General features: G+C 36.5%; 1 protein-coding gene across 8 annotated transcripts in view; it reads left to right on the top strand.

Moving 5' to 3' along the window:
• The window catches only part of METTL4 (methyltransferase like 4), a 43,905-nt gene that overhangs the window by 12,788 nt on the left and 14,417 nt on the right, over positions 1-16,700 (top strand). For all 8 annotated transcript variants that reach the window (XM_029922783.1, XM_029922786.1, XM_029922785.1 and 5 more), the window contains 2 exons: positions 4,102-4,471; positions 6,493-6,562. In XM_029922783.1, coding sequence (XP_029778643.1) covers positions 4,102-4,471; positions 6,493-6,562 — 440 coding nt within the window. The remainder of the gene's footprint in view (positions 1-4,101; positions 4,472-6,492; positions 6,563-16,700) is intronic.

Below are 16,700 nucleotides of genomic sequence, written 5' to 3'. Positions count from 1 at the left end.
CAAAGAGAGAAGGAAACACAGAATCCAAAGCAGGCTCCAGGCTGTGAGCCCACAGCACAGAGCTCGATGCAGGGACTCAAACTCATAGACTCTGAGATCATGACCTGACCCGAAGTCAGGCTCAACAGACTGAGCCACCCAGGTGCCCCTATGTATAATTTTAGGATGAATTTTAAGTTGGTTAGAAAAAGAAGCAATTGGAATTTTTATGGCATCAAGTTATATTTAAAATTTTAAATTAGGGTGTACTGATGTCTTTAAAGTATTGATGATTCTGCTTCCAAACACGAATATGTCTTTCCATTTGTTTCAGTTTCTGTTGTCATTCTATAAGATTTTCTTTATAAAAGTCTTGCCAATTTCTTAAGTTGCTGTAGTTTTTTTTTTTTCTTTTAATCTCTTGTATTTTCCAGATAATAATACTTAAACCTCCTGAAAATACTCATACTTTTACTTTTAGCTTTCCAAGTATTGTGTCTCTCATTAATTTGTCTTCTATAATTCTACAGGCTGGACAATTCAATGCAGCATTAAATCATATTTAATAGAGTATTTATTCTTGTTTGTTCCTAATTCAGTGGGGATGATTTCCTCACTAAGCATAATACTGGCTTTTGGGGTGACCTGCAAATAGCATGTTAAGGAAATTTTCATGTCTTCTTATTTATTGTTATTATCAAACATGCTTATTGGATTTTATGAAATCTTTTCTTAGGCATCTGTGGAGATTGAATAGTGACTTTTCCCCTAATATTTTCCTTTGATTTTTTTCCTCATCTGTAACCATACTTGCATTTGTATTGTATATTCCAAATGACCATGATGTATTGTTTTCTAAATTTTCTGCTAAATTTTATTTGCTAACATTTTAGTTGAGATAATAAGTGAGATTAATCTGATATTTTTTGTTTATACATAATTATATACACATATTTATATACACCAATATTGGAAGTTGGAAATTTTCCTTTTTTTTTTTTTTTTTCCACTCCCCAAGACTCTGGTGTAATCTTTTTTTAAAAGTTTTGTAGAGGGGTGTCTGGGTGGCTCAGTCAGTTAAGTGCCAACTTTGGCTCGGGTCATGATCTCATGGTTCGTGGGTTCAAGCCCTGCATTGGGCTTTGTGCTGACAGCTCAGAACCTGGAGCCTGCTTCGGATTCTGTGTCTCCCTCTCTCTCTGGCCCTCTCCGACTCATGCTTTGTGTGTCTCTCTCAAAAATAAATGAACATTAAAAAAAATTAAAAAGTTTCATAGAGCTCTTTGCAACTATTTCAGCATGTTGTCTTTTCTAGAGATACTGCTTTTGACAACTTTCCCTTTTCCTTCTTTGGAAATAAGTTTTAGGTTAAAAAAATTTGTTTTCTTTTGTAGACAGTCTTATAAAGAATGTTCTCTTAGAATATTATCATTTCATGACGTTTTTAAAATTTATGCATAGTCTGTTTCTGTAGTTATTTCCCCTTCATTATTCATGTTGTATGCTTATTCTCTTAATATATTAGCTAATGGCCTACTTAATTTATTAGTTGTTTCTGAAATGTATTATTTTTATTTTCTAACTTACTTCTGCTTTAATCTATACTAATTTAATCCTTCTATTAATTTTTTCTGACTTTTTGAGTTTTCTTAATTCATATTTTTACTTTTATTTATGGAAGTATTTGGTGTTACAATTTTCCTCTGGGTACTGAAACATCTCATATTCTGGTATGTTGTATTTTAAGTGTTGTGATATGAAGTTTCATTTAAATATTATGGTTTTGTAGAGATTTGCCTAAGAGTAAATTTTTATTTTATTTATTTATATTATTTTATTATTGTTTTTATTATGTTATTATTGTTTTCCACACTTACTACTGTTTTGCATTTCCCACCAATTATTCATGAAAATTCCATTTGATTTCTATCTTTGATAGATTGGAAACCCTAGTCTTTTAAATGGGTTGTAAGTAGCCTTTTTATTAACTTGGACAGGAAATAAATCTGCCCACCGTCTTGGAGGGAGATGTAGTCTCCATCTTCCATGCTGTACACATAACCTTGAGAATTTATTCTGGAACAAAAGCGGTCAGTGCCTCTCCTCCCACAGAGACCCATGGTGAATTGTCTCCCATTTGTCCTGTGAATCATGAGGTTTTTCAGTCTGAATGTTGGAAACAGGCATCATTCTTGGCTCTGTGGGAATTGGCACTTTTTCTTCTCTCCTTTGGGTGGTTCTTTTCTTGGCCTTGGATAGTTCCCTCACACACTTAAGCACATCAGTATTCGGGGGAGTTTCTCCCGTGTGACTACCTACACATCGACAGAGTTCTCCCTTTGGGTGGCTCTTTCCTCTCTGCTACTCTGTCCTGTGAAATCTTGTCCTGACCTCCACATATTCTCTGCTTTGTCTACTCAGCTCTGGATTTCTCCCAGCCTCTGTCCGGATTCTTCCTTCTTGTGGTCTTAGCTGGGGCAGTCAATAGGGTTTACCTATGATTTTTTACCTATCCTTTACTGCTTGATGTTCTGTATCTTGAAAGTTACTGTTCCTGTTACTCCATCTTGATTGAAAGTAGAAGTCTTTGACTGTTCTGAACATTTTTTATCATTGATTTTTAGCAGTTTGATTATGATGTTCCTTTGTGCAGTTTTCCCCTCCTTTATTTGTTGAGCTTGAATCTGTGAATTAAGTCTTTAGCAAATTTGGAAATTTTTGGCCATTACCTCTTCTAATATTTTTTTCTGTCCTCTACATTTTAGACACTTTTATTGTGTTGTTTTCAAGTGCACTAATCTTTTCTTCTTTAGTGCCTGCTGTTAATACAATCTAGTGTATACTTCATTTTTGTATTGAACAGCCATACCTTGTTTTATTATGCTTTGCTTTATTGCACTTTGCAGATATCATGCTTTTAAAAAATTGATAGTTTATTTGAGCATCCCTAAATCCAGCAAGTCTGTCAGCACCATTTTTTCCAACAACATTTGTTCACTTTGTTTCTCTATGTCACATTTCCGTAATTCTTGCGGTAATAACTTTGTTATTATTATTATATTTGTTATGGTCATCTGTGATGAGTGATCTTTGATGTTACTGTTGTAATTGTTTTGGGGTACCACAAACTGTGCACATAGAAGATGGCCAACTTAATTGATAAATATTGTGTACTCTGACTTCTCCAGCAGTCATCTACTCCCCTATCTTTCTCTCCTTGGGTTTCCCTATTTCCTGAGACACAACAGTCTTGAAATTGGGTTAACTGATAGCCCTGCAATTTTCTCTAAGTGTTCTCATAAAAGGAAGATTTGTATATCTCATACTGGAAATAAAAAACTGGAAATGATTAAGTTCAGTGAGGAAAGCATGTCAAAAGCCAAGGAATCCTGAAAGCTAGGCCTCTTGCACCAAACTGGTAGCCAAGTTGTGAATGAAAAACAAAAGTTTTTGAAGGAAATTTAAAGTGTTAACCCAGTGAACATAGGAATGATACATTCAGCCTTATTGCTGATATGGAGAAAGTTTGAGTGGTCTGGATATATCAGAGTAGCCACAATGTTCCTTTAAGTCAAATCCTAATCCAGAGCAAGGCCTTAACTCTCTTCAATTCTATGAAGGCTGAGAGGTGAGCAAGCTGTAGAGGAAAAGTTTGAAGTCAGCAAAAGTTGGTTTATGAGGTTTAAGACCATAAACCATAACATCAAAGTGCATGGTGAAGCAGCAAGTGATGATATAGAAGCTGCAGCAATTTATCCAGGAGATCTAGGTAGATCTTTACTGAAGGTGTCTACACTAAACGAATTTTCAATGTAGATGAAACAGCCTTCAATTGGAAGAAGATGTCATGTAGGACTTTCAATGCTGGGCTGCAAAAGACAGGCTGACTCTCTTGTTAGGGACTACTATAGCTGGTGACTTTAATTTGAAGCCAGTGTTCATTTACCATTCTGAAAATTCTAGGACCCTTAAGGATTATGCTAAATTTGCTCTGCATTTGCCTCTAAGTGGAGTGACAATTCATAAGTTCAAATATTCAAAGCATAGTAAGAATTTTATTATTTAATTAATTGTTTTAATGTTAATGACATTTTAATATACTTTAACACATTTTTCTTACAGATCAGAGGACTGATTTTGGATGGCTCTTCAGAGTTAATCCAAGAAGGTCTCAAAAGTGGCTTTCTTCATCCATTTTCTGAAAAATGGAATGAGTGTAGTGGGTCCATTACTTTACCACTTGATACCTGCAATTTGTCAGAATTATGTGCAATGGCAAAACATTTGCCTTCTCTGAATGAAATGGAACTTCAGGCATTACAATTGATGGAAGAGGATATGTCTGTTACAGAACAGGATTTATTTTCACGGATTGTTGAAAACAACTCTAGCTTTACAAAAATTATTACTTTAATGGGACAGAAATACCTGGTGCCACCAAAAAGCAGTTTTCTTTTGTCTGACATTTCTTGCATGCATCCACTTCTGAATTGTAAGTAATTATTATGTTATTAGAAAACTAATTTTCTGTGGCCTCAAAAGAGATAGTCTGAATGCTGAATGAAGGTCAGCATTTTATGAGGATAGGGTAAACACTTTTAACTTTCTCTGTGTGATTTTTCTTTTAAAAATTTAAAAGTGCTGACTTTGGATTAAAAAAATTAAAAAAATAAGAATTATGAACAAAGGGTTAAAAAATAATTAGTCCCCATGAGAGCAAATACAGTTGCTGTCTGTAGTTAGGAATTCAGGATACAATTGGTTTTGACCAAACACATTCATTAAAATTTTTTTTTTTAATAAAAAAAATTTTTTTTTTGAGAGAGAGGGACAGAATGTGAGTGGGGGAGGGGCAGAGAGTGAAGGAGACGCAGAATCAGAAGCAGGCTTCAGGCTTTGAGCTGTCAGCACAGAGACTTGAAGCTACAAACCATGAGATCATGACCTGAGCTGAAGTCAGATGGCTAACCAACTGAGCCACCCAGGTGCCCCTAAACAACTTTATTTAACTTTTCTTTATAGCAAAGTAGAAATAGTTCAGATATGAACCTAATCTTTTAGGTTACATATTAAGGTAAGTTCAAGTTTATTGTCTAAAATTTCTTGAAATATTTTCCTATATAATGTTAACACAGTTTAAAGATTGAAGTCCACAGCTGAATTTGAATTTAGATTTCAAAGTATAACTATTAGTCTTTGGGCTAATAAAAAGAGCCTTGATTTCCTAGTTTATAAAATGGATATGATAAAAACCTACTTTTGGAGGTTATTTTGAGGATTAAGTGAATTAATCTGTATCAATTGCTTATGTCAGGGATTTATATATTTTTAATAAATTATAACTATTATTCTAAGAGATGAGATAGGAAAAAGTATTTAAATGTGCTATTTATTCTTATTTGGACATTTAATAAGAACATTTTATGGTATTAGATGACATAGTTCATTAAGGAAAAGCTTCTTTTAATTGCTCTCAAGCCGTGTTACACATGAGTGGTTATTCATGTCACAATTTTTTCAGGGTGGAAGACAGGATAATAAATTAATGGGAAAATTATGCTATGTGTGAATGTTTTCCATTCTTTTTGATCTTTGTCACTCTAATAGTTTAAAAACCGTTACTTCTTCATTTTAATTTGCACTGTTTTGATTATGTGTGAAATTCTAAATTTACCAAAATATATCTGTGTTTATAAAAGCAGAAAGGGACAACTCTTCCTTACAGTAAAATTCCAATTAATAAATGTGGGTGGATGATAGAACTAGAGTTTCTATTTGGCAAACACCATAGTAATTGGATGTCAAAATAGTAGGTGAAAAGATGAGACACAGGATATTTGCAGTCTTAAAGTATCTCCTTACACGATACTTATTAATTACAAAGGGAAAACTGGAGAAACCTGGTAGGCAGTACTTTAATGAAGTGATTAAAGTTAGTTTCACCAATAATGAGACATTTTGACATCTTTTATTTCCTGATTACTTTGATAATATTCTTGCCAAAAATTAGTAATTAAGTTTAATCATAAGGAAATACCAAACCCAAATTAGGAGACATCCTATAAAATAAATGACCAGTAGCCTTCAAAATGTCAGGGTCATAAATGACAAAAAAAGATGGGAACTTTCCCAGATTGGAAGAGATTGAGGACATGTGGCAACTAGATGCAATGTGTGATCTTGGTTTGGATCCTGAGTCAGAATAAAGGACACCATAGACATTGGGGAAGTTTAATTATGGTCAGTATATCAGTTTTAAGTTAAATTATTTCAAAAGGAAATTTTAAAAAAGTAAAGCAAAAATAGCAATAAGTGAAATTATGTTAAAATCCCAGTGGTTCTAAATTATAAAGGAAATTTAATTTTTTTGTTAAATTATTCTATTTGAATGAATGCCACAAATACTTTTGTGGCATTCCATTATACTTGTGTCTGTAGTAAATGCACTTTAGTTTTTAAAGTGATCACCTACAAAAGGTATTTTTTTGAAATACCTTGTGTGTTTGTTTTCAGGTAGGAAAACATATGATGTAATTGTGATAGATCCACCATGGCAGAACAAATCAGTTAAAAGGAGTAACAGGTAAGGATAAACTATCTATTAGATATGTTTTCTAAAAGTTATTGTCCTTTGTACATTCTAGTTACATATAATAAAAAGCATGACTTTGAGATAAGGTTTGTCTGAAACTATTAACATTTTCATTTAAATTTTTATTTTTAAAAATATTTACATATGTATGTATGTATATATTTAGAGAGCATGCATGAACCTAGTAGGGGCAGAGGGAGAAAGAGAGAATCTTAAGCAGGTTCCAAGCCCAGTGTGGTGGTTTGACTCAGGGCTTGAGTTGAAATCAAGAGTCAGTTGCTTAAACATCTGAGTCACCCAAGTGCCCCTTTTTACTTAAATTTTTAATTTCCATAACTAGGTAATTCTTTTGAGTTGGCACTATGTATAGGTATAAGAGTATCACAAGTGATTTACTTATTAATGACTGAGGTTACTGACTGAACCAGTTCAGGGATATTCTGTAACACCAAAGGGTGACATTTTTGCCTTCTTTGATATCCAATTTTTAAGTTTGGAAATACGTACCAAGAATATGGGTATATCTTGTTTTATGGTGCTTCATTTTATTGTGTTTTGCAGATGATGCTTTTTTTTTTTTTTGATTGAAGATTTGTGGCAAACCTGCATTCAGCAAGTCTTTGGCAACATTTTTCCAACAGTATTTGCTTACTTTGTATCCCTCAAACTTCTTCATTATTATATTTGTTATGGTGATCTGTGCTTAGTGATTAATTCACTGAAAGCTCAGATGACAGTTACATTTTTTAGCAACGAAATACGTATTTTTTTCTTAGATACTGATACTGCATACTTAGTTGACTAGAGTGCAGTGTAAGCATAACTGTTACATGCACTGGGAAACCCCATAATTAATTTGACTCACTTTATTAAAGTGATACTAGCTTTGTCGAGGTGGTCTGGAACTGAACCTGCAGTATCTCTGAGGTATTCTTGTATAGTTTTCCTCAGTAGCTACTATGAATTTGTCTAATCCATCTTTAACTTTTTTAATTTGTCACCTTTTTGTTTATGTCATCTCTTAGAGTAATAAGAATTACTGAGAGGACACTTCCTTTTTTTTTTAATGTTTATTTTTGAGAGATGGGGAAAGGGTCAGAGAGAAAGGGAGACAGAATCTGAAGCAGACTCCAAGCTCTGAGTTCTCAGCACAGGTCCCCATGAGGGGTTCCAACCCACAGACCACGAGATCATGACCTGAGCTGAAGTTGAACATGTAACTGACTGAGCCACCAAGGGCCCTTCCTTTTTTTTTTTTTCTTTTTAATGTTTATTTATTTTGGGAGGCAGTGGGGAGGGACAGAGAGAGAGAGAGAGAGAGAGAGAGGGAGAGAGAGAGGGAGAGAGGGAGAGACAGTATCTCGAGCAGGCTCCATGCTGACAGCACGGAGCCCAGTGCAGGGCTCCATCTCACAGACTGTAAGGTCATGAACTGAGCCCAAATCAAAAGTCTGCTTAACAGATGTGCCACCCAGGTGCCTCGAGGACATTTCTTTTTAATGCTTTTTTAAAATTGTAAGTTTTCCTCTCTTATACTAGTAAATATCTTCAGTTATATTTTCTCTGAATATTCAGCTCTAGATTTGAACACTTCCTATTACCTTAACTTCAACTTCATGTGAAATTTCTTTATCTCCACAATTTCCTCCAGTTTTCTTTTGTTGTTTATGAGCTGGGATATTTTTCTCATAAAGTTGCAAGACTCATACAAAGTATTCATGTATCCTCTATTGTATATTTGTGTGTAGATATCTATACATAATTTTTTCTAAACCATTTGAAAATAAATTATTTAAGAGAAAGATTAAGTTGCTCTGAAATATTTCATTCTGTATTTCCTGAAAACAAAGAAATTCTCACATATAATCATAATGCAATTGTCAAAAAAGGTAATTAATACTGATATAGTACTGCTATTGATATAGCACTAGTATCTCATCTATAGATAGACCTTATTCAGGTTTTACCAGTTATCCCAGAAATTTATAGAAAATTAAATCCTGGATCATGCCTTATATTTATGTACATGTCTCTTTAGTATCCCTTAATTTTAAGTTCCTAAGTCTTTTCTCAGAAACTTTTCTCAGGTGTTTCAGGAAATTGACTTTTTTTTTGGTTTTTTTGATGTTAATTTTTGAGAGAGAAACTGTGAGCAGGGGAGGAGCAGAGAGAGAGAGGGAGACAGATTCTGAAGCAGGTTCCAGGCTCCGAACTGTCAGCATTAGAGCCTGATGCGGACTGGAGCTTGTGAGCTGTGAGACCATTACCTGAGATGAAGTTGGATGCTTAACCAAGTGAGCCACCCAGGCATCCAAGAAACTGACATTTTTGAAAGCAGCAATGGGACAGTAGTATAGCATCCATTGATGAGTCTTGCCCAAAGTAGTTATTACTAAGGCAGTTGCCAAATGGTGATTAAACATGTGTGGGTTTATTTTTGGGCTATCTATTCTGTTCCATTGATGTATGTGTGTTTCTTCATACCAGTACCATACTGTTCTGATTAGAATAGTTTTTTAATATACTTTGAAATCAGGGAGCACGATACTTCCTGCTTTGTTCTTTTTTTTTTAGATTGTTTTTATTTATTTACTTATTTTTAAGTAGTTTATTGTCAAATTAGTTTTCATACAACACTCAGTGTTCTTCCCCACAAGTGCCCTCCTCCATCAACACCACCTCTTTTCCCCCCTCTCCCTTCAACCCTCAGTTCGTTTTCAGTATTCAATAGTCTCTCAGGTTTTGCGTCCCTCTCTCTCCCCAAATTTCTTTCCCTCTTCCCCTCCCCCTGGTCCTCCATTGGGTTTCTCCTGTTCTCCTGTTAGACCTATGAGTGCGAGCATATGGTGTCTGTCCTTCTCTGCCTGACTTATTTCACTTAGCATGACACCCTTGAGGTCAATCCACTTTGCTACAAATGGCCATATTTCATTCTTTCTCATTGCCATGTAGTACTCCATTGTGTATATATACCACATCTTCTTGATCCACTTATCAGGTGATGGACATTTAGGCTCTTTCCATGTTTTGGATATTGTTGACAGTGCTGCTATGAACATTGGGGTACATGCGCTCCTGTGCATCAGCATTTCTCTATCCCTTGGGTAAATGCCTAGTAGTGGCATTGCTGGGTCATAAGGGAGTTCTACTGATAATTTTTTGAGGATCCTCCACACTGTTTTTCAGAGCTGTTGTACCAGTTTACATTCCCACCAACAGTGTAGGAGGATGCCCGTTTCTCCACATCCTTGCCAGCATCTATAGTCTCCTGATTTGTTCATTTTAGCCACTTTGACTGGTGTAAGGTGGTATCTCAGTGTGGTTTTGGTTTGTATTTCCCTGATGATGAGTGAAGCTGAACATTGTTTCATGTGCCTGTTGACCATCTGGATGTCCTCTTTGGAGAAGTGTCTGTTCTGGATTGTTTGTTTTTCAAGTATGGAGTTGGGTGAGTTTGTTATAGATTTTGGATATTATGCCTTTATCCACTATCATTTACAACTATCTTTCCATTCTGTCAGATGCCTATTAGTTTTATTGATTGATTCCTTTGCAGTGCAGAAGGCTTTTATCTTGATGAGGTCCCAATAGTTCATTTTTGTTCTTGATTCCCTTGCCTTTGAGGATGTGTCAAGTAAGAAATTGCTGCGATTGAGGTCAAAGAGGGTATTTCCTGCTTTCTTCTCTAAGGTTTTAATGGTTTCCTGTCTCACATTCAGGTCTTTCATCCATTTTGAGTTTATTTTTGTGTATGGTGTAAGAAAGTGATCTAGTTTCATTCCTCTGCATGTTGCTGTACAGTTCTCCCAGCACCACCTGTTACAGAGGCTGTCTCTTTTCCATGGGATACTCTTTCCTGCTTTGTCAAAGATTAATTGGTCATATATTTGCGGGTCACATTCTGGGTTCTCTATTCTATTCCACTGGTCTGTGTGTCTGTTTTTGTGCCAGTACCATCCTGTTTTGATGACTACAGCTTTGTAGTAGAGGCTAAAGTCTGGGATTGTGATGCCTCCTGTTTGGGTTTTCTTCTTCAATATCTTTGATTCTTTTGCATTTAACACTTAACTCTAATAATGAGAAGCAACTGGCAACAGTCTTTTCAATAAATGATGCTGAGAAAACTGGATATCCCAATGTCAAAGAATAAAGTGGTGATTTTTACCACATATATAAAATTAAACTCAAAATGGATCAAAGCCCTAAACGTAAGAGCTGAAACTCTTAGAAAACAGGTGTACATCATTGTACTTCAATTAAGGCAATCTTTTTGAGAGAGAGAGAGAGGGTACAAGTGAGCAAGAGGCAGAGAAAGAGATAGAGAGAGAAGTGGGGCTCACCCTGAGCTTGTGTTTTTCCCCAAAGCAGGTCTGGTGTACTACCCAAAGCACAAGTCGTGCTCACTCCTAGCAAGGCATGAGCTCACTTGAAACAGGGTTCAAATTCACCTAATGTGGGACTCAGACTCATGAACTATGAGACCATGACCTGAGCTAAAGTCAGATGATTAATGGCTGAGCCACCCTGGTGTCCTAAGGGCAACGGTTTCTTAAATACAAGCAGCAAAGGTAAGCTGGGCTTCCACAAAATGTAAAACTTTGTGCTTTGAAAACACTAGAAAGAAAGTGAAAAGGCAGCATAGCAAATGGGAGAAAATACTTGCCAACCGTATAAGGTCCAAGTATCTAGAATATATAAAGAACTCTTAGAAATCAACAAAAAGGCAAATAATTTTAAAGTATGCAAAGGATCTGAACAGTCAATTCTCTAAAGAATATATACAGATGATCAATAAGGACATAAAAAGATGCTCAATATCATTAGTCATTAGAGAAATGCAAATCAAAACCACAAGAGATCACTTTATACCCATCAGGATGGCTGTAATTTAAAACAAACAATCATCAACAACAAAAACAGAAAATAAATATCACTAAGAATGTAGAGAAACCGGAACCCTCATACATTGCTGGTAGGAATGAAAATGGAAAATGACACATCCACTGTGAAAAACAGCTCAGTAGTTCCTCAAGAACTTAAGGCAGAATCACTATATGATGCAGCAACTCTACTCCTAGGTAAATACCCAAGATAAGTGAAAACATGTTGCCTGGAATTAGGCAACTACAATGTCTGAAGGAACAGGCCTTAAGACTGCCCTCTCTTCAACAACTAACTAGAAGTTTGGGCAGTTTCCAAAACCACTCTCAGATTCAATAATTTGTAAAAACGACTTGTAGAACTTACTGAAAGCTATCATAATATGACTACAGTTTTTTATAGAAAACAATTTACTACAATTTATCATGTAATGGTTATTATGTTTTATTAGAGATTAAAATCAGCCAAAGGAAGAAATTCAGAGCAGAGCCTGGAGGCGGGAAGCAGGGGGGCTTACAACACAAAGCCTCCAATGGTCCTCTCCCATGAAGTCAGAATGTATTTCCCTGGCATCAATGTGTGATAATACTCCTCAGAGTATTACTAACCAGGGAAATTCAACCCAGCTTCCTTGTCCAGAGTTTTCATTGGAGATGTATTACATAGGCATGATAGAGTGACTAACTGCCCAGGTGGTTGAACGCAGTCTCCAGGTCAACTCATACCACTGGGACCCAAAGCTCCTACCTTAAATGACACAGTTGGCCTCTCTGGTGTAGCTAGCCTCTATCCTAAGACTGTTTATGTAACCAGTCTCCCAACTTCCCCCCCAACTCAAGCACACTAAATAAAAATAATCCTATCAGGTATAATATAGATGATCTCCCAGAAGCTGAGGGCAAAGGTCAAACTGCTGTTTGGGCAAGGCCAAATTCTTTAATGTTCATAGAAAAGCTTATATACAAATGCTTATGGGGCGCCTGGGTAGCTCAGTCAGATAAACATCCAACTTTGGCTCAGATCATGATCTCACGGTTCATGGGTTCAAGCCCCACAGTGGGCTCTGTGCTAACAGCTAGCTCAGAGCCTGGAGCCTGTCTTCAGATTCTGTATCTCCCTCTCTCTGACCCTCCCCTGCTTGCGCTGTCTCCCTCTGTCTCTCAAAAATAAATAAAAAACATAAAAAAGAAAAAAAAATGCTTATAGCAGCATTATAGCCAAAAACTGGAAATCCATTCAATGGAATATGATGCAGCATTTAAAAGAATGAAATACTGATTTATGCGAAAACCTGGATGAAACATGAAAACAAATATCAAATGAAGTAAGCCAGACACAAAGGCCACATGTTATATGATCCCATTTACATGTATTGTCCCAAAAGGTAGGTTCAGAGAAACAGAAAGAAGATTAATGGTTGCCAGTGTATGGACAAAGAGATGAATTGGGAAAAACAGGGATTCCTACGGAGCGATGGAAATATTCCAGAATTAGGTAAGGTAATAGCTGCACAACACCGTGAATGAATTAAACCACTAAACTGATGCAGGCCTTGAACCCATGGACCGTGAGATCATGACTTGAGCCGAAGTCAGACACTTAACCCACTCACTGGCTCAGTCTTGAGTTCAAGTCCCACGTCGGGCCCTTTGCTGACAACTCAGAGCCTAGAGCCTGCTGTGGATTCTGTGTGTCTCTTTCTCTGCCCCTCCCCAGCTCATACTCTGTCTCTGTCTCTCTCAAAAATAAATAAATGTTAAAATGTTTTAAAACTCAATTTATTTTAATTTTTTAAAATAGTTTATTGCCAAGTTGGTTTCCATATAGCATCCAGTGCTTTTACTCACAAGTGTCCCTCTCCATGACCATCACACCCCTTCCCTTTTCCCCCTCCCTATTCAGCCCTCTGTTTGGTTTCAGTATTGAAGAGTCTCTCATGCTTTGCTTGATTCCCTCTCCCTAACTCTTTTCCTCCCTTTCCCCTTCCCATGGTTCCCTGTTAGGTTTCTCCTGTTATATCTATGAGTGCAAACATATGGTATCTGTCTTCTGCTTGACTTATTTTGCTTAGCGTGACACCCTCGAAGTCCATCCACTTTGCTACAAATGGCCAAATTTCATTCTTTCTCATTGCCATGTAGTATTCCATTGTATATAGAAACCACATCTTCTTGATCCATTCATCAGTTGATGCACATTTAGGCTCTTTCCATGATTTGGCTATTGTTGAAAGTGCTGCTATGAACATTGGGGTACATGTGCCTCTATGCATCAGCATTTCTCTATCCCTTGGGTAGATCCCCCGCAGTGTTGTTACTGGGTTATAGGTTAGTTCCATTCATAGTTTTTTGAGGAACCTCCACACTTTTTCAGAGCTGTTGTACCAGTTTACATTCCCACCAACAGTGTAGGAGGATGCCCGTTTCTCCACATCCTTGCCAGCATCTATAGTCTCCTGATTTGTTCATTTTAGCCACTCTGACAAGTGTGAGGTAGTATCTCAGTGTGGTTTTGATTTGTATTTCCCTGATGATGAGTGAAGCTGAACATTGTTTCATGTGCCTGTTGACCATCTGGATGTCCTCTTTGGAGAAGTGTCTATTCATGTTTTCTTCCCATTTCTTCACTGGATTATTTGTTTTTTGGGTTTGGAGTTTGATGAGTTCCTTATGGTTTTGGATATTAAGTCTTTATCCGATATGTCATTTGCAACTATATTTTCCCATTCTGTTGGTTGCCTATTAGTTTCGCTGATTGTTTCCTTTGCAGTGCAGAAGGCTTTTATCTTGATGAGGTCCCAATAGTTCATTTTTGTTCTTGATTCCCTTGCCTTTGAGGATGTGTCAAGTAAGAAATTGCTGCGATTGAGGTCAAAGAGGATATTTCCTGCTTTCTTCTCTAAGGTTTTAATGGTTTCCTGTCTCACATTCAGGTCTTTCATCCATTTTGAGTTTATTTTTGTGTATGGTGTAAGAAAGTGATCTAGTTTCATTCCTCTGCATGTTGCTGTACAGTTCTCCCAGCACCACCTGTTACAGAGGCTGTCTCTTTTCCATGGGATACTCTTTCCTGCTTTGTCAAAGATTAATTGGTCATATATTTGCGGGTCACATTCTGGGTTCTCTATTCTATTCCACTGGTCTGTGTGTCTGTTTTGTGCCAGTACCATCCTGTTTTGATGACTACAGTTTTGTAGTAGAGGCTAAAGTCTGTGATTGTGATGCATCCCATTTTGGTTTTCTTCTTCAATATTACTTTGGCTATTGGAGGTTTTTTGTGGTTCCATATGAATTTTAGGATAGTTTGCTTTAGCTTTGAGAAGAATGCTCGTGCAATTTTGATGGGGACTGCTATGAATGTGTAGAATGCTTTGGGTAATAATGACATTTTAACAATGTTTATTCTTCCGATCTGTGAGCATGGAATGTTTTTCCATTTCTTGGTGTCTTCTTCAATTTCTTTCATAATTTTTCTATAGTTTTCATCGTATAGGTCTTTTACATCTTTGGTTAGATTTATTTATTTATTTGTTTTTCATGCAACTATGAATGGGATCCATTTCTTGATTTCTCTTTCTGTTGCTTCATTATTGGTGTATAAAAATGCAACCGATTTTTGTACATTGATTTTGTACCCTGCGACTTTACTGAATTCATTGATCAGTTCTAGAAGGCTCCTGGTGGAGTTGATCGGGTTTTCCATGTAGAGTATCATGTCTTCTGTGAAAAGTGAAAGTTTGACTTCTTTGCCGAATCTGATGCCTTTTATTTCCTTTTGTTGTCTGATGCTGATGCTAGGACACTCAGCACTATGCTAAACAACAGTGGTAAGAGTGGACATCCCTGTTGAGTTCCTGATCTCAGGGGGGAATGCTTTCAGTTTTTCCCCATTGAGGATGATATTAGCTGTGAGCTTTTCATAAATGGCTTTAATAATGTTTAAGTAAGTTCCTTCTATCCCGACTTTCTCAAGGGTTTTTATTACGAAAGGATGCTGTATTTTGTCAAATGCTTTTTCTGCATCTATCAACAGGATCCTATGGTTTTTATCTTTTTCTTTATTAATATGATGTATCACATTGATGGATTTGCGAATATTGAACCAGCCCTGTAACCCAGGAATGAATCCCACTTGATCATGATAGATAATTCTTTTTGTGTGCTGCTGAATTTTATTTGCTGGTATGTTGTTGAGTATTTTAGCATCTGTATTCATTAAGGATATTGGCCTGTAGTTCTCTTTTTTTTGTTGTTGGGTCTCTGGTTTGGGAATCAAAGTGATGCTGGCTTTGTAGAATGAGTTTGGAAGTTTCCTTCTATTTCTATTTTTTGGAATAGCTTGAGAAGGATGAATGTTAACTCTGCTTTAAATATCTGGTATAGGGGTGCCTGGGTGGCTCAGTCGGTTAAGCATCTGGCTTCGGCTCAGATCATGATCTCACAGTTCTTGGGTTTGAGCCCCACGTCAGGCTCTGTGCTGATGGCTAGCTCAGAGCCTGAAGCCTGCTTCAGATTCTGTGTCTCCCTCTCTATCTGACTCTCCCCTGCTCGCACTGACTCTGTCTCTCAAAAATAAATAAAAGACATAAAAAAATTTTTTTAAAAATCTGGTATAATTCCCCTGGGAAGCCATCTGGTTTTGGGCTTTTATTCGTTGGGAGATTTTTGATAACTGATTCAATTTCTTCACTGGTTATGGGTCTGTTCAGATTGTCCATCTCTTCCCCTTTGAATTTTGGTAGTGCATGTGCATTTAAGAATTTTTCCACTTCTTCTAGATTGTCCAGTTTGTTGGCATATAATTTTTCATAGTAATCTCTGATGATTGCTTATATTTCTGGAGGGATCTGTTGTAATAGATCCATTTTCATTCATGATTTTGTCTATTTGGGTGTTCTCTCTTTTCTCTCTGAGGAGAACCAATTTTGTTTGTTTTTTCAATAAACCAACTCTTGGTTTCATTGATCTGTTCAGTTGTTTTTGTGGATTCTATATTGTTTATTTCTGCCCTTATCTTTATTATTTCTCTTCTTCTGCTGGGTTTGAGGTGCTCTTCCTTCTCCCTTTCTAGTTTCCTTAGGTGCTCTATTAGATTTAGAGTTTGCGCTTTTTCTAGTTTGTTGAAATAGGCCTGGATTGCAATAAACTTTCCTCTTAGGACTGCGTTTGCTGCATCCCAGAGAGTTTCAATTGTTGTTATTTTCATTTTCATTTGTTTCTATATATTTTTAAATTTCTTCTCTAATTGC

Source organism: Suricata suricatta, chromosome 14 (assembly GCF_006229205.1).
Source record: "Suricata suricatta isolate VVHF042 chromosome 14, meerkat_22Aug2017_6uvM2_HiC, whole genome shotgun sequence".
Classification (NCBI taxonomy): domain Eukaryota; kingdom Metazoa; phylum Chordata; class Mammalia; order Carnivora; family Herpestidae; genus Suricata; species Suricata suricatta.
The sequence above is the reverse complement of the archived record's forward strand: the minus strand, read 5'-3'. Positions and strand labels throughout refer to the sequence as shown.